General features: G+C 53.1%; 2 protein-coding genes across 5 annotated transcripts in view; one reads left to right on the top strand and one right to left on the bottom strand.

Annotated features, from left to right (window-relative positions):
- Positions 1–395: 395 nt before the first annotated feature.
- The window catches only part of OTOP2 (otopetrin 2), a 30,895-nt gene continuing 10,643 nt past the window's right edge, over positions 396–20,647 (bottom strand). For 2 of the 3 annotated variants that reach the window (XM_060202720.1, XM_060202721.1), the window contains 7 exons: positions 12,511–12,687; positions 11,926–12,271; positions 10,189–10,325; positions 8,410–8,468; positions 7,052–7,185; positions 3,990–4,870; positions 396–1,586 (listed from right to left, as the gene is read on the bottom strand). In XM_060202720.1, coding sequence (XP_060058703.1) covers positions 1,416–1,586; positions 3,990–4,870; positions 7,052–7,185; positions 8,410–8,468; positions 10,189–10,325; positions 11,926–12,238 — 1,695 coding nt within the window. In that variant the 5' untranslated portion in view covers positions 12,239–12,271; positions 12,511–12,687 and the 3' untranslated portion in view covers positions 396–1,415. Of the gene's footprint in view, positions 1,587–3,989; positions 4,871–7,051; positions 7,186–8,409; positions 8,469–10,188; positions 10,326–11,925; positions 12,272–12,510; positions 12,688–13,118; positions 13,349–20,647 lie in introns of those variants that run through there. The other variant, XM_007524683.2, reaches the window with a different exon arrangement.
- USH1G (USH1 protein network component sans) lies at positions 13,730–20,189 on the top strand. 2 transcript variants are annotated; one of them, XM_060202726.1, is made up of 3 exons: positions 13,730–14,532; positions 16,719–17,936; positions 20,106–20,189. In XM_060202726.1, exons 1-3 carry the CDS (start codon positions 14,369–14,371, stop codon positions 20,107–20,109), a joined length of 1,386 nt encoding a protein of 461 aa, XP_060058709.1. In that variant the 5' UTR covers positions 13,730–14,368; the 3' UTR covers positions 20,110–20,189. The 2 variants fall into 2 exon arrangements, with proteins under 2 accessions (XP_060058709.1, XP_007524736.2); XM_007524674.2 differs by lacking the exon at positions 20,106–20,189 and having other exon boundaries at positions 16,719–17,940.

The following is a 20,647-nucleotide window of genomic DNA, read 5'->3' as shown; positions in this document are numbered from 1 at the left end:
AATGTGTTGTGGAGATCATCTGGGACAGTGTGAGTGATTAAACTCAGTGAAAGTTTCTGTGTAAACTTTTCAGTTTTGGGGGTGAGGGGAAAAAAACTACACATCTGGTAAAACTACACACCCAGTTATTAAAATGACGACCAATATGAATGGCGTGGTCTGCCTCCCTCCCCCCTTTCTCCTGCCTCTCATGTCCCCTCAGTACAGGGGAGCAGTCACAGATTACACACATGATCTTCTGAAGTTTCAATCCAGCATGGGTTGTTGGTAAGGGGAGAACCAAGGACTACATCGCTTTTAAGCTAGAGCTTATACACCTTGGGTTCTTGAAACATTTTATTGGTGTGTGTGTGTGTGTGTGTGTTTGTCAAAAAGTTCAGCTGCATGAAAACAAATCTTTGAAACGTATTTATTTCTAGTAGGAAGATTCTGGTTCTCTTTAGCTGTGTGACCTTGGACTTATGTCTCTCCTCTGGGCCTCAGTTGCCTTCCTTGTAAAATGGTGGTTGGACTAGATCATCCTTCCTAACTTTTAATGCATCAAGGGACACATAAAAATGTACCTGGTGCTTGAAGCGAAAGGATAGGAGGATAGCAGCCTGGATACTTTGTCCCTTTCAGGTACTCACTTAAAAAAAAAAAAAGCTGAAAAGAACTTTCTTCTTTTTTGGCACACTGAGGTTTTTGTGCTACTCCAGTTCTCCTGATGGACTCTTTCTCCACTTCTAATTTAAGATAGAAAGGGGAGGGGGAGAGATGTGGGGGTAGAGAGAGAGAGAGACTGAGACCACAGCACTTACCATGCATGGTGCTCCCATGTGATGCCAGGATCACAAGCCTGGCCCTCGTGGCCGGTAAAGTGAGTGCTCTACAAGGCAGGTACCTGCTTTTCTAACTTGTCTTTGATTCTCGCTTGATCACCCATGAACAGTCTTGTCACTGGAAAATCCCCCAGGGCCCTACTCAGGTAGCCGGAGCTCTAGCTCCCCACATCCTCTCCTGTGAGCATCCCAGATAGCGTGGCTGAGACAAGAGCAGAGGGATGGAGGACAAGCTGCAGGTTTATTGGTGCCAGCTCTGGGCAGCCGCATAGGCCAGGCCACAGTACTGAGATCAGAGATGGAGCTGAGGCTGCTGACACTTCCAGGTCTTTCTGAATCCTGGAAATAGTACAGAGAGAGGTTCCCCCCACCCCTAGTTGCCCTATGCCCCAGGATTATGCTGGGGTGCGTGGGTATGTCCTGGTTGAAGATGAAAAACTCATTCTGGAAAAATAGCTTTTGTGAAAATTCCACTCTAGGGCCAGCAGAGGGTGGGATGGAGTGGGTGGTAATGCGGCAGTGAGTTCTGGCCCCAGAGGCCTCTGGGTAGGGGCAGAAGTCAAGCCCCTCACCCGCATAGCTCTGCCGGGAGCTTCAGGACAGCACATAGACCTCCAGCAGGCTGGAGACAGCATGCATGCGGTAGAAGATGCCAAAGGGCAGACAGATGTTGACGATGGCAGCCCAGAGGGAGTAGCCATAGAAATCTACTTCCACTGTGTTGCTGAAGTGTGGGCGGGCCCCAAAGGCGGGCATGATCCACAGCTGTGGGGAGAGAGAAGGGTGTCAGTCCTGCTCTGCATTGGTGCCTGTGGGCTCTGCTGGGGGGAGATGGCCTGCGCATCCCTAGCCCTCTGATTGGTGGGCTGTTGTTGAATGGGGACCTCCAGTGTCCTAGGCAGAGCCTAGCACTCACTGAGAAACTCAGAGGTGCCCAGTTAAGCCTGCCAACCTCTAGGCTAGGGCTTCCCAACCATCAACTTCTCCAACACCACCCCCATCCCTTATGATCCCACTTGTGGAGTGGGGGGAGAGGAGAAGGGTTTCCAATAGATGGGGTACAGACTTGGTACAAATGGTTAGATCAGCAGTTCCCTCCTGGAGAGACGTGTGCATGGTGGTAAGAGCATCAGACAAGCCTGGGACAGGGGGCCAAGTGCTGATGAACAAGCTACTATCTGCTCTCTAGACCCTCTCACCCCAAGTTCTGGGAGAAAATTGAAGCTGGGCTCCTGCTTCATCTCTGACTAGGGACTCAGTCATGGAGTTTGAGGAAAAGAACAACAAACAGCCCTTTTGTTCCAACCTCCCCACCCCCACTGAACTTTTGAACTGTGACTTGGGTACATCACAACCCTTCTGAGAGTCTTTCCTGTTCCAGAAAGAGTAGGAGTCAGAGATGATCCAGGTTCAGATATCTGGGACAGAAACAACCTCCCAGGTGACTCCCAGCTTGGGGGAGGGGGCTAAACAGAAGGTGCCCAGAAGCCTAAGCTGGCAGGAGACGGGGGTTTTGAGACTTTTCATTTTCTAGTGAGAGAGAGAGACAGACAGACAGACAGAGACACACAGAGAGACACATTTCCTCCACTGACACACTTGAATCTGGGCTATGCAGGGGCTTTACTACTTGAACTATCTCACTGACCCACCACTCTTAGAATTATTATGGCTATATTATTATTTCACGTTACCTATAGAATGGGCAATTTTCACCCCACAGTGGTGAGAGAGACACAGAAAGACCAGAGTACTTCTTAGCTCTGGTTTATGGTAGTGTTGGGGATTGAACTTGGGACCTTTTGGGGGTCTTAGGTGTAAGAATCTTTTTGCATAACCACCATGCTGTCCCCCAGCCTGCTGACAGGATGTGTTCTGTATTGGGGATATATCCACATTGAGGTCATTTATATATTAGGGTCTTTTGTTTATTTATTTGTTTTTCTTTATTGGAGGTTACAGCTAAAAAGGACTTTTCAAATTGAGTGAGGCTGTATTTGAGGTGTGCGTTCTATTCAAGATGTACTCCTGAAGAGAACATGGGTACATGTTTCTAGATTTCCTTAGGGGGTACATCTAAACTGGCTGTTTCTCTGCTGGGTTATAGTGACACAAGGGATGTGTCTTTATTGGGGGCACCTCCTGGAAGAGTGTTTCTGCAGGGCATAGATTTGGAAATTGTGAACTCTGTTGCTATAGGAGGTGTTTCTTTGAGAAGGGGCTTTGCCGAGTCATGGTGTGTGTGTGTGTGTGGGGGGCGATCTCTTGCACCTGTCTCCATCAGGGCCAGCCTTCTGCTGCACTGCACGATTGCTCTGCTAACAGACTGGCTCACACTTACGCTGGTACCCGCTACTTCCTGAGGCTGCTCTGATTATTCTGATTATTCCTGGTCACAAGGTCCCAGGAGCTCTCACACCTCTGGTGGGGGGGGGGGAGGAAAGGGGTTGAAGGGCCCTACCTTCTATATCAGCACTTCTGCACCAGCACTGCTCCCTGTCACCTCCACCCAGCTGCCACATCCGTACTCCTTGGGACCCCTGTGCTGCCTAGATGCTACCGGCACACCAGGATTTAATCCTCTCCCTCTGTGCCCTGAGATGCTGCTTGCCTCTGGGCTGTACCTGACTCTGTCTCTAAATCTTTCCTGGAAAGTCTTAAGATTCTCCAGTGGGGGGGAGTGTGGGGGGTGAGAGCAGGCAGTGGCATGCCTAGCTGAGCACATATGTGACCAGGCACAAGGACCTGGGTTCAAACCCCCATTCCCTACCTGCATGGGGAAGCTTCACTAGTGATGAAGCAGTGCTGCAGGTGTCTCTCTTTCTTTATCTCTCTATCTCCCCTCCCCCTCTTAATTTCTCTCTGTCATATCAAATCAAATCAATAAATATTAGGATTCTCCAGTGAGACTGAGGAGATACATAGCATAATGGTTATGCAAAAAGATTTTCATGCCTGAGGCACCAAAGGTCCTTGGTTCAGTCCCCAGCACTACCGTCAGCCAGAGCTAAGCAGTGCTCTGGAAGAAGGGAAACTAAAAGTCTCCAGGGGACAGAGGTAGGAGGGGGAAGCAAGACAAAGTCCAGTGAAGACATTTGAAGAACAAGCAGCCCTCAGCTTCTCCCCACCACCCTACCCCACCCCCTCCCCCAACCCTCAGCTACTCACAATGATGTTGCAAAGCAGCAGAAACAGAGAAATGTCTTTCAAGCACCGGCTTCTCCAGTGGCCCCTGGGGGTCACAGTGATGGCTACTTCTTCTCTTGGGCCAGCTGAGCTGGGGCTTACTAATCTGGGGGTGGGTGGGCAGGAGGGCAAGGTGTGAAGGGCATCCAAGTTGGCAAAGGTGAGGCCATGGCAGGGCTCCTTGGGGAGAGCATCATGAGGCTCAACCCCGGGCGGGCCCCTGTGGAGGCTCTCAATGATGAACATATTCTGGAAGGTGTGCTGGGCGATCATGAGCAGAGCATGGGCGAGGTCGAGCCCTGCCAGCAGGTCCTTGGGTGTGCCCACCACCACGGCCACGATGGAGTAGTAGGAGATGGCGTACTGGCCCAGGGCAGCACCCATCAGCAGGGCCACATCCAGGGTGCGCGTGGGGTTCTTGTGGTGGTCCATGGCCCGGCGGTCAAAACGGTAGATGATGGAGCCACTCAGGCTGACCAAGGTCATGAGTCCCAGGCAGATGATGTTGAAGCTGTAGTAGGTGACCAGGGCCTGCTGAGTGCGGCTCCCCTCCCCACTCACTTGGACCTCGTAGATGATGAACACTGCAAGCCCCACCACGAAGAGCATCAGGCCCAGCACCGGGCCAATGAAGAAGGTCTCCCGGAATAGGCTGGCCCGGGGCGGGGCTTGGCTCTGGTCGTGAATGGAGGTGGCGGTCAGCAGCCTGCCCACGTTCTTCCACATGACGTAGAGCATGGTGGAGGCAAAGAGGCTGTACTCGATGTTGAAGGGGTACAGGTAGAAGTAGCCCTGCTGTAAGATCTGGCAGATGGCTGTGTTGCAGGAGCAGTCACCTCCGCCTGAGTTCCCAGCTCGTTCCGCTGTGGAGAGAGGGGCACAGAACTGCTCTGCCCTCCCAGCTTCCTAGAAGTGCCCCATCAGAAGACCCTCACTCCTAGACTGGGTCCTTTGTAAGGGCAGGGTCAGTGTCTACCATCTTCACCACCATCTCCCTAATGCTTCCTCAGGGCTCTGCACATTTATTCATTCCACAGGCCTCATTTGAGCACCGACAGTGTGCTAGAGACCTGTCAGCAATAAATAACCAATAAAAGGGAATCATGGAACATCTATTCTGCTCTGTCTTGTTCCTTCAGGAAAACACTCTCAAGCCATGTGGGAGGTGGCTCAGTGAGGTTCAGGTTTTGAGCTCTGAAACTACATAGGAGAAATCAGTTCTCCCCCCCTCCCTCTCCCTCTCACTCTCCCTCTCCTTCTCTCTCTCCCTCTCTCTGCCCCCAGAGTTATCACTGGGGCTTGGTGCTGGCACTACAAATCCACTGCCCCTGGCAGCCATTTTTTCCCATTTATTGGACAGGACAGAGAGAAACTGAGAGATGAGGGGGAGATAGAGAGGAAGAGAGAAAGAGAGACACCTGAACACTTGCTTCGCAGCTTATGAAGCATCCCCACTGAAGGTGGGAGGTAGGGGCTCGAACCTGGGTCCCTGCACTTAGTACTATGTGCATTTAACATGCTGTGGCACCACCTAGCCCCCTCTCTTTCACTCTCTCAAGAGAGTGGTGGCGCACCTGGTTAAGCACATATGTTATAATGTGCAAGGACCGAGTAGAAGCCCCCATCCCCACCTGCAGGGGGAAAGCTTAACAAATGGTGAGGCAATACTGAAGGTGTCTTTCTTTTTCCCTTTCTATCATCCCCATTACCTCTCAATTTCTCTCTGTCCCTATCAAATCAAATCAAATCAAATTTAAAAGACTGATGTTAAAAGTAAAAAAAGAAAACACTCCCTGCCTCTCTCCCACCTCCCACAGAGACTGAGAACTCTCTGAGATAGGTGAGGTAGCATCTCTGAGAGCAGGCAACCTTCTTGGGAACAACCCTTCAAGTTCCAGCTTCTAAGCCACTGTCACCAGCATCTGACTCAACCCAGAAGCCAGGCTGCTGTAATTTCCAGCATGTCAATTGTGATTTCCATCAAGTCTGTGTGTGTACCATACCTTGTCTTGTCCTGTACTCAGATGGGGCTTGGTAGAAATCAGCACCTGACAACTATACTTTAGAGCCCCAGGAGGATCTCAACTGAGCTTCAGTAAGGCTAAATGGATCACCAGGGCAGAAGCTAACGACCTGCTCCCCCACCCCACCCCAGGCCAGCACCCCTCCAGCTTCCCTGCAGGCTCCAGCACGATAGGTCACTCAGCCACCTCCCGGGTCAGTGCCAACCATCCTCCATAAGCCATCTGTATTGGCCTCACTGATTTGAGGTCTCTTTCAGGCATGGATCTTGGCTTCCTGTTCCTGGACCCTCCATCCTAGGGGTGCACAGGGGTTTTCAGGGGGCTCCAGATGGATACAGTCATCTAGTCTGGTGCTGACTACTACAGGCAACTAGAATCAGGGCACTGCTCTGTGGACCCCAGCTTCCTTAGTGTGGCATGATGGTTACAAGCAAAGGTGGCTCTGAATTCCCAGCTCTGTGACCTGGGCAGGCTACCTAACTTTTCTTTTTTTTTTTTTTAAAGATTTAAAAAAAAATTTTTTTAATATTTATTTTATTTATTCCCTTTTTGTTGCCCTTGTTGTTGTCATTGTTGGATAGGACAGAGAGAAATGGACAGAGAAGGGGAAGACAGAGAGGAGGAGAGAAAGACAGACACCTGCAGACCTGCTTCACCGCCTGTGAAGCGACTCCCCTGCAGGTGGGGAGCCGGGGTTCGAACCGGGATCCTTATGCCGGTCCTTGTGCTTTGCGCCACCTGCGCTTAACCCGCTGCGCTACAGCCCAACTCCCACTACCTAACTTTTCTATGTCTTGGTTTCTCCATCGACACAGTGGGGATATAGCCGTGAAGACACGTAGGTGACCCAGGAGAAAGAGCACAGTTGAGGGTGGGGGCTACTCTTTCTCCTGGGCCACCTACATGTCTTCAGCTGGAGGCGTCTAGCTCCGACTCTGCCTCTCTGTACTCACGAGGGCACCCTGATCTCACAAAGGCCCAGCGTCCCCAGTCTTAGGGCAACCTGAGTCAGGCACTCACAGTCCGGGGCGAGGCGAGAGTGGCTGGTGTTGCTGTGGGAGCTGCTGTAAGAGTGGGCCTGGTGCACGGATTCATCCACCACGGCAGCCATCCAGATGGCCAAGTTGGTGGTGAGTGTGAACATGAGACCACACCTGTTTGGGGACCAAAGGCAAAGAGATCAGTGAGAGTGATTGGTTCATTTCTGATTCCTGGTGACATGGAGGATTGGGAGCCAAACAGAGAGATAGGGTTGACAAGCAAGAAAACAGGCTGTGTGATCAAGGTATCTGAGCTTGACTTTGCTCGTCAATCCAGACAAGAAGGGGTCAGGGGGTATCCAGAGGCTGAGGTCATTGATGCTACCTTATTTTTTTTCCCACCAGGGTTATTGCTGGGATTCAGTGCCAGCATTTACTAATCCACTGCTCCTGATGGCCTTTTTTTCCCCTTTTCTATTTTATTGGATAGGACAGAGAGAAATAGAAAGAGGAGGGGGAGAGAGAAATATAAGACACCTGCAGACCTGCTTCACTGCTTATGAAACATCCCCCCTGCAGGTGGGGAGTGGGGGCTTGAAACCAGGTCCTTGTGCATGGTAATATGTGCACTTAAATCAGGTGTGCCCAGGTCCCACCTTTTTAAAAAGAACATTGAACGCATTCTACAATTCCTCAGGGTGAATTACATGCAGGCACACACTTGCACACACACACACACACACAAACACACTATCACCACCACTATGGGGTGGTAGAAATTAAGCTGACAAAGCAAGGGCGTCATGACTCAAGCCCCACCCAGGAAGAAGAAAGAGGACCCATGTATATCCTGGTTGGAAAGCCCCTCCCACTTTCTCTTATTTTTCCCCCCACCAGCTCCCATGAATATATATATGTATATATTTTCACCACTCCTGTCACCAAAGGTCTCTGTCCCCATCCCCACCCCCATAGACAACAACTATAGTTCTCCCACAGTCTTAGATAGAGGTTGACGTCCCCCCCACGTTCGTATCTTCAATTGTCTGTATTCCGCATATGAGTGAAAGCATTCTGTCATTGTCCTTCACCTCCTTACTTGCTTCATTGCGTATCATCTTCTCCAATCCCATCCACTTTATCCCAAAGGACACAATATCACCCTTTTTATTGCTGAGTAACATTTCATTGAGTATATGTCCCATAACTTTTTTATCCAGTCATCTGTCCAAAGACGCTTTGGTTGTTTCCTCGTTTTTGCTATTGTGAATAAAACTGCTATGAACATGGGGGTGCATAGATCCCTTCAAATCAGTGTTGTTACATTTTTTGGGTTTATGCCTAGTAGAAAGCCCTCCTCTCTCATGCAAGGTGAACTAATACAGAACAGGCACCTACCGGGTCAGATCCATGTGGACGTGAATGCAATCTTTGGCGGAGACCCAGAGAAAGTAAGTCTGTGTTGAGAGACAGAGAGACGGAAGTGAGAGTTATTCACTCTGAAGAGAGCTCAGCTCCCTGGTGCCCGTGCCCACATCCTGGGTTCTATTCCTTCTTCCTCAAGAGTCCTCATGTAAAGTTAGCATGTTTATTTTAGTTTTATGAAATGAGATGGGGAGTGTGGTCTCTCTCTGCTATGGAAAAATTTTGCATAAGATAGGTGTTTGCATTTTGCAGGGTATAGGTCAAGTAGAGTCTTATCTCTCTTTCCTTTCCTTTTTTTAAAAAAATATTTTATTTATTAATGTTGTTCTTGATGTCGTTGTCATTGGATAGGACAGAGAGAAATGGAGAGAGGAGGCGAAGACAGAGAGGGGGAGAGAAAGATAGACACCTGCAGACCTGCTTCACTGCTTGTGAAGTGACACTCCTGCAGGTGGGGAGCCAGGGGCTTGAACTGGGATCTTCACGCTGGTTTTTGCACTTCAGGCCACCCCACTTGTGCTTAAGCCGCTGTGTTACCGCCCAACTCCCTCTCTTTCTTTTTTTATCTCTTTACTTATTCCTTCCAGTTAGGGCAGCCTCAGTCTTGTTCAAAGTAAGAAAGATCTCTAGAGACTTCTCACACCACTTTGGCAATAGCCCCCAGCCCTAGCCCTGTCCTTTGCTGTCCTACAAAGCTTCACCCTCATCTGACTGCCAACAAAGTCTTGCTACTGCATTTGTAGATGTGAGTTATCTTTATTTCCACTTTACCTGGTTTGTCATAAACCCCATAAAGTGTAAGAATAAAATTATATAACTGTCAAAGTCATCAATGTGTCAATGTGGGAACTCAGGCAGCAAATGCATGGTTTCAAGAAAGGGAACCAACTCTTCCTGGTCATGGTTCAGGGTTGGACTCACTTCTGGTTCCATGGAAGACCAGACCTGGTACCTCTGTTCAACCTGAAAAGCTTTCAAAGTTAATTATGCAATAAGTAATACACACACATATATATATTATACATGTATCATATATTGCATAATCATATATTTGCTTGAAATATGTGTATTACATGTTTATCTGAAAAATCTGAGATAAGGGAGACCATAGTTTTTTTTTTTAAGTTTTTTTTTATTCCCTTTTGTTGCCCTTGTTGTTTTATTGTTGTAGTTGTTGTTGATCTCGTTGTTGTTGGATAGGACAGAGAGAAATGTAGAGAGGAGGGGAAGACAAAGAAGGGAAGAGAAAGATAGACACCTGCAGTCCTGTTTCACCGCTTATGAAGCGATTCCCGTGCAGGTGGGGAGCCGGGGGCACGAACCAGGATCCTTACACTGGTCCTTGTGCTTAGTGCCACCTGCGCTTAACCCGCTGTGCTACCGCCCGACTCCCGAGACCATAGTTTTTGAATACATACAGAGCTCAAGAGCCAGGGTGGAGATTAGTCCTGCCATACCCACAGCAGGACTGGGACTGGGGCTGATGTCTTCTTGGGCCCCAGGGAGGGCAGGCCCAGTTCCAGGAGATAGTTGCCACAATTCACACCTTCTAATGAAGTTGCAGGACCCCTCAGTAGGAGCTCACTACTTAGTTGGAAATTCCTTCATTACCAAGTGCTCCCAGATTAATGAACTCAATGTGAACCCTACTTTAATTACTCAGGGTAGAAAGGGAGTGGGGCTCAGCTCTCCTGGCCCTGTACCATGTGTTGGCTCCTTTCTAACACACTCAAGACAACTCCTCCTACTCACCTGGACAGTGACAAACACAGCCTGGGTGATAGGGTGCATGATCTTGATGGCAGACTGGCACTCAAAGAAACTAGAGTAGTAGCCAGTCTTGAAGACGTCCATGACGAGAGTGCAGGTTCCGAATAGCACCAGCCCACCTAGTAAGGAGGAGTAGGAGGCAGCCTCAGAGACGGGAGAGAAAGTGTACAGATCTGAAGATGAGTAGATGAAGGGATGAAGGGATAGGCAAATGGATGGATGAATAGGTGAAAGGGTGGATATATGGATTGGTGGTGGATGGATGGTTGGATGTATGAGTGGGTTGAAAATGGGTAGAGAGCTAGCTAGATGAATGGATGGGTAGACAGATGGATAAGTAGATACATGGATGAATAAGTGGGTGGTTGATGGGTGGATAGGTGGATAACTGGAAAGATGAATTGAAAGCTGGTTGGATGGTTGTCCTATTGAGCCTCCAGTTCTTGGAGTTGTACAGGCAAGGGGAAGAGCTTCGCTCTGTCTTCTGCTCCCCACCAAAGGTTCTCCCATTATCATCCCTTCTCTATCCCAGTCTATCTTGGCGTTACTCTCAATCGCACCCTGTCATTTCACAAACATCTCATAAAAACTGCAGCAAAGGTGGGTGCGAGGAATAACATCATTGCAAGACTGGCCAGCTCCTCATGGGGCGCAAGTGCTTCCACACTACGATCATCATCTCTGGCATTATGCTATTCCACTGCAGAATACTGTGCCCCAGTATGGTTCCGTAGCCCCCATGTCCACTTGGTCGATTCCAAATTATATTCCTCCATGAGGATAATTTCTGGAACCATCCGTTCCACCCCGGTTCCATGGCTGCCAGTTCTTAGCAACATCGCCCCGCCAGATATTCGTCGGGATGCGGCATCATCTAAGTTCATTTCCCACGTCTACGCTCGACCGGACCTGCCAATATACGCGGATATCTTCGCCCACCCTGTCCAACGCTTGACGTCTTGTCACCCAATCTGGTCCCCTACGCCTACACTGAACTTCTCTGTTCCAGTCTCTTAGAAACAGAGTTGTCAGTCAGCTGAGGTCAAGAACAAACACCTCATCACAGACCCCTGCAAGTGTCAACCCGGCTTTGACCTAGCACGTTATGATTGGGCCCTCCTCAATCGCTATCGAACAGGCCATGGCCGGTGCGCCGCTATGTTCCATCGCTGGGGAGCCAGAGACGACCCGAATTGCCCCTGCGGCTCCAGACAGACTATGACCCACATAGTCAACGACTGCCACCTCTCCAGATTCAAAGGAGGTCTCGAAACATTACATCAGGCTCAACCTGACGTTGTTGACTGGCTACGGAAGAAGGGCAAACGCTAGAAGAAGAATCCCTTCTCTCTCTCTCCCACTCTCTCGAGGTTTTTTTTTTTTTTTTTTTACCAGAGCACTACTCAGCTCTGGTTTATGGTGGTACAGGGGATTGAGCCTGGATCCTAGAGCCTCAGGCATGAGAATGTCTTTGAATAACCATTATGCTATTCCCCCCCCCCCCCCCCCCCCCCGCCCCAGTCTTTAAACAGGACAAAATGTTCACTTCTCCCCCCAGGACTCTCCCTTCTCCAGCCCCCTCAGCTCAGGCCCACCTCATCTCCAATCACTGCTTGAGGGAACTCCTCACTCCCAGGAGAACACCCCAACCCCTCCAAGTGCTTGGCCCCCAGCACAGGCGCAGGGCCCACCCCAGCCGGTCCCTTGCTCCCCGGGCACCTCGGAGCCAGATGGGCCCGGCGTGCGCGTCCTGGTAGGGGACGGCATCCGGGCTGCGCACGCTCCTCAGCAGGTAGAAGAGGATCCAGAGCACGGCGAGCAGCATCATGGTGGTGAGCAGGGCGAACACGTCGGTGTCGTACACCGCCACCTTGTTGAAGGCGCTGCCGCTGATGAGCGTGCAGGCGAGGAGCAGCACGTTGACTGCCAGCAGCACCGACAGCAGGCGGCCGCCCTTCTTCCACACCTCGCGGGGGCCTGCCCGTGGCGCAGGGGCGCTGTCTTTGGGGTGCGGGGCCACCTCCTCAGACATGGCAGGGGTGGCTGGAGGAGGTTGGAGGGGTCACTGTGGGGGAGGAGCGGACAGGACTCTAGGTCAAACCCGGGGTGCTACTTCCCGGGGTTTAAGGATGGGAATTCCTAGCCTGAAAGGGTAGGAAGTAGTGAGGATGGGTGGGCTGGGGGGTGATGGAGCAGGTGCTGAGGGAGGGGAGAGGCGGAGGGGGGATGGAGAAACAACGGCTGCCCCTTCAGACCGCATCCAAGACCACCAGCCCCCCGAGCCCCTTGACCCCCTGCACCCACCTGGCTGGGCCGGGAGCCTTCGCTGAGCTGGGGGCCTGGGGGTGGCGAGCGGGTCCTGTCTCCCACGCCGGGCAGGACGGGCGCTTTATACCGGGGAGGGCAGGGTGATTTACAGCCGCGGGAGCTCATCTCCATAAACCTCTCAGTCCCACTCACATGATCCATCTTTTCTCCGAGCTGAATTTAGGGAAGAGCGCGCGGGAACCAGATAAGGTGAGATTTATATTACCCCTTAAGGAGCGCCCCCTCCCTCGCCACCCCGTCACTTCCCGGGGCCAGACTGGGGCGCGGCCTCGCATTGCGGCACCCGGAGGGCACCCCACCCCCGGGCGCCCACCGCACCCTGATTCCCCGCCATCCCGGCTGCCCAGAGTCCCAGAGCTAAAGCTTAAAAGACGCCTCCAGGGCAGCCGGGACGTGGTGCAGTGGCTAGAGTGCTGGACTTGCAAGCATGAGCCCAGTTTCATTCCACGCACCACATGCACCAGAGTGATGGTCTGTTTCCTGCTCTTTCATTGATAAATACATTTAAGAAAAAGAGATGCTCCAAGCCTCCGCAAGCACCCCGCACCCCTCCCACTTTCCCTCCCCACCCCCGCGCTCTATACCTTTGTGCTCCTTTGATGCCGCTCCGAGCTCGGAGGTCTCCCTTTCCCCAACACGCACAGTGAGAGAAGTCTCTACTCCCTCTGTTCCCAACCCCACCCGGTTCTCTGCTCCGAGGGATGCTGTAATTCGGACTTGGAGGACGAAGTTCCCAAACCGTGCGCCGAGTCCGCTCCCAATATTCTGGCGCCCCCTGCTGGAAGCAGCTCGTAGGCCCTGCGCGAGGGGTTGGTGACCCGGGTAGTGAGTCCTATTAACTGGTTGTCTCGTCTCATTTCCTTTTTTTTTTTTTTTAATTGTTGTAGTTATTATTGTTATTGATGTCGTCATTATTGGATAGGACAGAGAGAAATGGAGAGAGGAGGGGAAGACAGAGAGGGGGAGAGAAAGACAGACACCTGCAGACCTGCTTCACCGCCTGTGAAACGACTCCCCTGCAGGTGGGGAGCCAGGGGCTCAAACCGGGATCCTTAAGCCGGCCCTTGTGCTTTGCGCCGCGTGAGCTTAACCCACTGAGCTACCGCCCGACTCCCTCATTTTCCTTTTTAAATTTTATTTTATTTATTTATTATTATCTTTATTTATTGGATAGCGACAGCCAGAAATCGAGAGGGAAGAGGGTGGTAGAAAGGGAGAGAGACAGAGAGACACCTGCAGCGCTGCTTCACCACGTGTGAAGCTTTCCACCTGCAGGTGGGGGACCGGGGACCCGAACCCGGGTTCTTGTGCACTGTAACATGTGCGCTCAGCCAGGTGCGCCGCCACCTGGCCCCTTTGTCTCATTTTTCTTATACTTTTGTCCCAGGATTCAGACTGTCTCAGACAACTACCCCCACCCTCCCTCACCCCACCGCATGCCCCAACCTAAGGCCCATTCTGCAGGAGGTAGAAACACCAGGAACAACAACACTAAGGCTCTGGGTAGGAGGGGACCAGACACCCCAACTGGTCCGGGGTGCGGGGCAGTGCTCTCGGAGCAGGGTGTCTAGGACCCAGGGGCAGACCGAGGGCGGCTCCCTGGGCAGCGGGAGCTCCTCCCCGTCCCCTCCGGTGAGCGGCTCAGGTGTCCAAGTGGTTGCGTCTGGGGCTTTCCGCATCCTGTCTGTGGCCCCAGCGGGGGCTGGCTGTCCAGCCCCCTGCCTGGCCCCTTCCCCCAGCCCCATGCCCCAGCCCTAACCCCACCGCCCTCCTCCGCAGGGGGGGGGGCTTTCCCGTGCCCCCAGTCCGCCTGCCCCCGCTCAAGTCCGGCGCCATGAACGACCAGTACCACCGGGCAGCCCGGGACGGCTACCTGGAGCTCCTCAAAGAGGCCACCCGGAAAGAGCTGAACGCCCCCGACGAGGATGGCATGACCCCCACCCTCTGGGCTGCCTACCATGGCAACCTAGAGTCCCTGCGCCTCATTGTGAGCCGGGGGTGAGTACTTGGTCCCCCCCAAGTCCTTCATGGAAGGGGGAAGAGTCTTTGAACCCTTCCAGGTCCCTGAAAGGTCTCCACCATGGCGTTTCTCCCCATCCACAAGCTACCCCTTTCCCTACCCACAAACCCTAAGGTGGAATAGGAGCGTCATGCAAACTGGAACATTTGGCACTTATAACCTGGATGTGGATTTAAAATCGACAAAGGACAGGGATTTGAGGGGGGATTTGGGGGATTTGAGTATTCCTGAGGAGACATCTACAGAGTAAGGGGAGGTGGGCAAAGTCTCTTGAGTGGGTGGCAAGAGTGAGGGGGCACCGTGAGGAAAGGGCAGAAGCCTCAGAATAGGCATTAGGAAAGTGGAGGCCCTTCTCTGTCCAGCTGTGCCCCCCCCCCACAGCTCTCCAAACCATTCCCAGGATTTATGAGTGCTGTCCACAGTTCTAAGTATCACTCAGTTCAGCCACCCCATTAAAACTTCCTCTGTGCTCTCCACACCCCTTGCACCAGCTGAGCAGTGACCGTGATGCTCTGGCCCTGAGGCAGTGGCAGCGGAGGGATGCAGGAATTCTGCTGAGGAGTGGAGTGGGCTCTCAGTGACGTGACCAAATGACATTGTGGACAACTCAGTGGGCCACAGCTGTTTTACTGACAGAAGTTTAGTTGAACCCAACTCTGTGGTGACCTGAACAGGGAGGATGAAAATGAACTTCTCAGGTCTTGGGAGGTGATGCTGGAGGGTCACTCCCCACCCAGCTTTGGTGTCAGGTGCTGGCCTGTAACCTGAATGCATGTGTAGATAGGTGGGAGTCATCCTCTTCCCCCTCAATCCCCCCAGTTCCCATGACACCCAGAAGCGAGACCAGGCAGCTGAGGCTAAAACTGATTCCCTGATCCACAGTGATCCTTCCACCTGCTCCTATCTCAGAGAGATTCATACCAGGAAGAGAGCGGGGTTCCTCTTTGGTGCACCCCCCCAATCCTACAGAGGGCAAGGGCTAGTGTTTGATGGGGCATGGACCAGATGCCAACCAGCCCTCCCCAAAATACCCTGCAGGAGTTGGCAACCAGTAGGGGGAGTTAAGAGGAGGGGGGGGCTCCTGTTGTGACAAGGGGGTAAATCTTTCTGTAGCCCAGCAGGGTGGCCTCATTAACTTGGGGAAAGAGCCTGGGAGATAGTATTATATTTATACAAAAGACTTTCATGCCTTAGGCTCTGAAGTCCTAGGTTCAGTCTCTCCTCACATCCTAAGCCAGAGCTGAGCAGTGCTCAGGTTAAAACAAAACAAATAAAACTAACTTGGCAGAGTCACTGAACTAGGGCCCTGAGGGAGAGCTTGGAAGAGCCAGTGAGGGGATTCCCAAGGAAAGCATAGCTGATAAGGGGAGTGTTGGGTGAGTCCTCAGAGTGGTATCACAGCAGTTGCCTTCACAGGGCTACCAGTTTTCACTGCTCAGGGAAGGGAGGGTGACTGGGCCCACGTTGCTGACTTCCCTCCTCCTCCCCTCCCGTCCCGTCCTGGCTGCCCCCACGCTCCCCTCCTGGCCCAGGCCAAGATCCGACACCTGCTCTCACACGCAGGCCTGCCAGGCCTGGCCCTGCTCCCTGCAGACAAGCTGTGCTCGCCATGCGGGGCGGGGCGGGGCGGGGCGGGGCGGGGGGGGGGAGGGTGCACACCCTTGCTTGCACTGACCCTGGCCTCAGCCCCCTCTCCTGACACCCCGCTCTCTTTCAAGGTCACTGCAGCACTTGCGGCCACGCTCTAGAGACCCAGACTCGGCCCTGGCCCACCACCACTCTGGGCCGGCGCCCCGCTGGGGCCCATGAATAATTCACTCCTTTCTCTCTGGGCATCAAATATTTATCCCCTGAGATTCCCAGTCCCCTTAGCTCTTGGGGAGGGTCCCGCCATCGCCCCGCCCACTCTGTCGCCCCGCCCACTGTCGCCCCGCCCCCTGCGTGCCCTGAGATCTGCTTTCCACTGGGCTCAGTCTGGGTCTGTCTGGTGGCTAAGGGTAGTGCGTCTCTCCGGGAGTCAGAGGAGAGATCTCGGGGCCTCGGGTCACTGCGCCACCTGGGGAAGCTCAGCCAGGCCGCGAGCTCCCCACGCCTCCCGCCACTGCCCACTGCCTGCTCGAGCTTTCCACGATTCACCTCCTCTCCCCACGTGTCCTCCTTGCAGGGGGGATCCGGACAAATGCGACATCTGGGGCAACACGCCCCTGCACCTGGCCGCCTCCAATGGCCACCTGCACTGCCTCTCCTTCCTGGTATCCTTCGGGGCCAACATCTGGTGCCTGGACAACGACTACCACACGCCGCTGGACATGGCCGCCATGAAGGGCCACATGGAGTGCGTGCGCTACCTGGACTCCATCGCCGCTAAGCAGAGCGGCCTCAACCCCAAGCTGGTGGGAAAGCTCAAGGACAAGGCCTTCCGCGAGGCGGAGCGGCGCATCCGCGAGTGCGCCAAGCTGCAGCGCAAGCACCACGAGCGCATGGAGCGGCGCTATCGCCGCGAGCTGGCCGAGCGCTCCGACACGCTCAGCTTCTCCAGCCTCACGTCCAGCACCCTGAGCCGCAGGCTGCAGCACCTCGCGCTCGGCGGCCAGCTGCCCTACTCGCAGGCCACGCTGCACGGCACCGCCAGGGGCAAGGCCAAGATCCAGCGGAAGCTGGAGCGGCGCAAGCAGGGCGGCGAGGGCACCTTCAAGATCTCCGAGGACGGCCGCAAGAGCGTGCGCTCGCTCTCGGGGCTGCAGCTGGGCAGCGACGTGATGTTCGTGCGCCCGGGCACCTACGCCAACCCCAAGGAGTGGGGCCGCTCCCCGCTCCGGGACATGTTTCTCTCGGACGAGGACAGCGTCTCCCGTGCCACGCTGGCGGCCGAGCCTGCCCACTCGGAGGTCAGCACCGACTCCGGTCACGACTCCCTGTTTACGCGGCCCGGCCTGGGCACCATGGTGTTCCGCAGGAACTACCTGAGCAGCGGGCTGCACGGGCTGGGCCATGAGGACGCGCCGCTGGACGACACGGGCAACCCGCGAGTCCGGCTGCAGAGCTCCCCCAGCCTGGACGACGACAGCCTGGGCAGTGCCAACAGCCTGCAGGACCGCAGCTGCGGGGAGGAGCTGCCCTGGGACGAGCTGGACTTGGGCCTGGATGAGGACCTGGAGCCGGAGACCAGCCCGCTGGAGACCTTCCTGGCCTCCCTGCACATGGAGGACTTTGCCTCTCTCCTGCGCCAGGAGAAGATTGACCTGGAGGCGCTCATGCTCTGCTCTGACCTCGACCTTCGCAGCATCAGCGTCCCCTTGGGGCCGCGCAAGAAGATCATGGGAGCGGTGGGGAGGCGGAGGCAGGCGCTGGAGCGCCCACCTGCCATGGAGGACACAGAACTGTGAGCACTGGGGGCTGGGGCCTCGAAGGGGGAGAGGGTGCTGGGAAGAGAGGGATGGGAAGTCCTCGGTTAGGAAGGAACCAGAATTCTGCCCTTAAAGAGTATGGGGGGAAGCCTTAAAAAAAGTCATCCTAGGGAGTTGGGGCAGTAGCGCAGCGGGTTAAGCGCACATGGCGCAAAGCGCAAGGACCTGCATAAGGATCCCGGTTCTAGCCCCTGCTCCCCACCTGCAGTGGAGTCCCTTAACAGGTGGTGAAGCAGGTCTGCATGTGACTATCTTTGTCTCCCCCTCTTTGTCTTCCCCTCCTCTCTCCATTTCTCTTTGCCCTATCCAGCAACGACGACATCAATAACAACAACAATCATAACTACAACAATAAAACAAGGGCCACAAAAGGGAATAAATAAATACATGTTTTTTTTTTTTTTTTTTAAAAAAAGAGTATGGGAGCTGAGGGCGGGTGGTGGTGGGGAGAATAGATAGCATAATGGTTATGCAAAGAGACTCTTATGTGTGAAGCTCCAACATCTCAGGTTCAATCCCCTGTATCACCATAAGCCAGAGCTGAGCAGTGCTCTGGTTAAAAAAAAAAAGTATGGGTGCTTGCTGGATAATTCTGTATTTTCCTAAACTGCCATCAGTTGCAAGAGAAGGCCCCTCAGCTTATTTAATGCCCCCCCAAACAATAAGCAGCCTGCTGAATAATGATGAAACTCTCATCACAACTAATGTAAAAGGCACCTCAATTTGGGAGTTTTTTTTTTTTTTTTTTAATTTGGAACAATGAGTTTCTTAGTATGGGTGAGATACAGTAATGACAGTAAAGGAGGTGGTGGTATGTTTTGAATATTGTCATTTCCTGGGTACTGACTTCCCCAGTTCCATAATGCAGGAACCTAGTTCACCCCCATTTTATAGGTGAGCGAGTAGAAGCTCACCCGAAGGCCCTGCTGCTGCTTAGTGGAAGCTGGGCTCAACTATTAGTCTGTGTAGCTCTCGAGCCTGAGGACTTGGTGAATCCAGAGTGGCAGAGGTTGGTACCCAGCTATCTCCCTGGCTGCCCAGGTCCTCAAGGCAAGGGGAGTTTTACTGCTAGTCCCCAAGCACTGCAGTCAGGAACTTGAGCAGGTGCTCTCCACAGAGCCAATGTTGGCTTTGGAGGGCAGAATTGTTACATTTAAAAAGTTACCCTGGGGGCAGAGGGTAGATAGCATAATGGTTATGCAAAGTGACTCTCATGCTTGAGGCTCCAAAGCCCCAGGTTCAATCCCCTGCACCACCATAAGCCAGAGCTGAACAGTGCTCTGGTAAAAAAAAAAAAAAAAAAAAGTCACCCTGGGAGAGCTGGGGATATGGCATCAGTGGTAGCACAACAGACTTACATGCCTGAGGCCCTGGATGTCCCAAGTTCAATTCCGGGCACTGTCAAAAGCCAGAGCTGAGCAGTACTCTTTTTTAAATATTTTACTTATTTATTTTAATGAAAGAGAGAGACTAAAGCCCTGCTCGGCCCAGGTTTATGGTGGTGCTGAGGACTGAACCTAGGACCTTAGAGCCTCAGGCATGAAAGTCTTTTACATGACCATTATACTGACTCCCCAGCCTCAGTGCTCTGGCTTAAAAAAAAAAAAAGTCATCTTAGGGAGTCAGGCGGTAGCACAGTGGATTAAGCGCACAGACCTGCATAAGGATCCTGGTTCGAGCCCCAGCTACCCACCTGCGGGGGGGGGGGGGGTGTCGCTTCATAGGCAGTGAAGCACGTCTGCAGGTGTCTATCTTTCTCTCCCCCTCTGTCTTCCCCTCCTCTTTCCATTTCTCTCTGTTCTACCCAACAACGATGACAACAATAACTACAACAATAAAACAACAAGGGCAACAAAAGGGAATAAAGAAAGAAAGAAAAAAAAAGTCATCCTGGGAACTTGAGGCTGCCAGACCTGGTCCTACCTTGACTCTTCCCTCGAAGCATATTATAAGCCCAGAATACACTGCTATCCCCTTTGGGTATCTGTGCTGTGGGGAAGAAGTCTGGTCTAGAACTTAGGGTGTGGGGAACCTGACCATCAGCCTGCCCAAAGAAGATCAGTTGTCAACACAACTCATCTTGGCTGAAGATGACAGCTTTGAAGGCTCTTGTCTGAGGTGTGTTATTGTCTTCTCCTTTGCAGATAACTTGGGGTTCCTCTCCCCAGACCAAAATGATTTGCAAGTTGCCACAACCCCTGGTGGGGCCACCAAGGTCCTCCCGTTCGCCAGCCCTGCAGCCCTCAGCCCCTCCTCAGGAGCAAAGACCCTGCGGGCTCTCTCCCTTGGAAGCCTATTCACCTCTTCCCCCAGCAGAAGGCATGGCATGGGGACATGCAGAAGAGCAGGAGAGTACCCCAGAGCACCCAAACTGAGGCCACACAGCTTGTGAACCATCCTCATCTGAGTGACCTTCTAAAGTGTGTGGATTGGTGGAACACCAGTCCCCGAGGAAGAGCGAGGCCCATGGGGACTGGGAAATCGGACATGAGAGTGTCTGCGTGTGCTGGGGCAGTGGGGAAAGGCCTGTCCTAGGCACCAGTGTTTCTCTGAACCCTTTCTCTCATGGGCCTGTTGTCACGCCCAGGTTGGGGACTTGCTCATTTCCGCATCTTATGACAGGAAGAGTTTGGGTCATGTCCTCCCCGCCTCATCCATCCCAGGAAGGAGGTTTCCCAAAATGCCC

The sequence above is a fragment of the Erinaceus europaeus genome, chromosome 12 (genome assembly GCF_950295315.1).
Source record: "Erinaceus europaeus chromosome 12, mEriEur2.1, whole genome shotgun sequence".
Taxonomy (NCBI): Eukaryota; Metazoa; Chordata; class Mammalia; order Eulipotyphla; family Erinaceidae; genus Erinaceus; species Erinaceus europaeus.
This window is presented reverse-complemented; position numbering and strand designations above follow the sequence as displayed.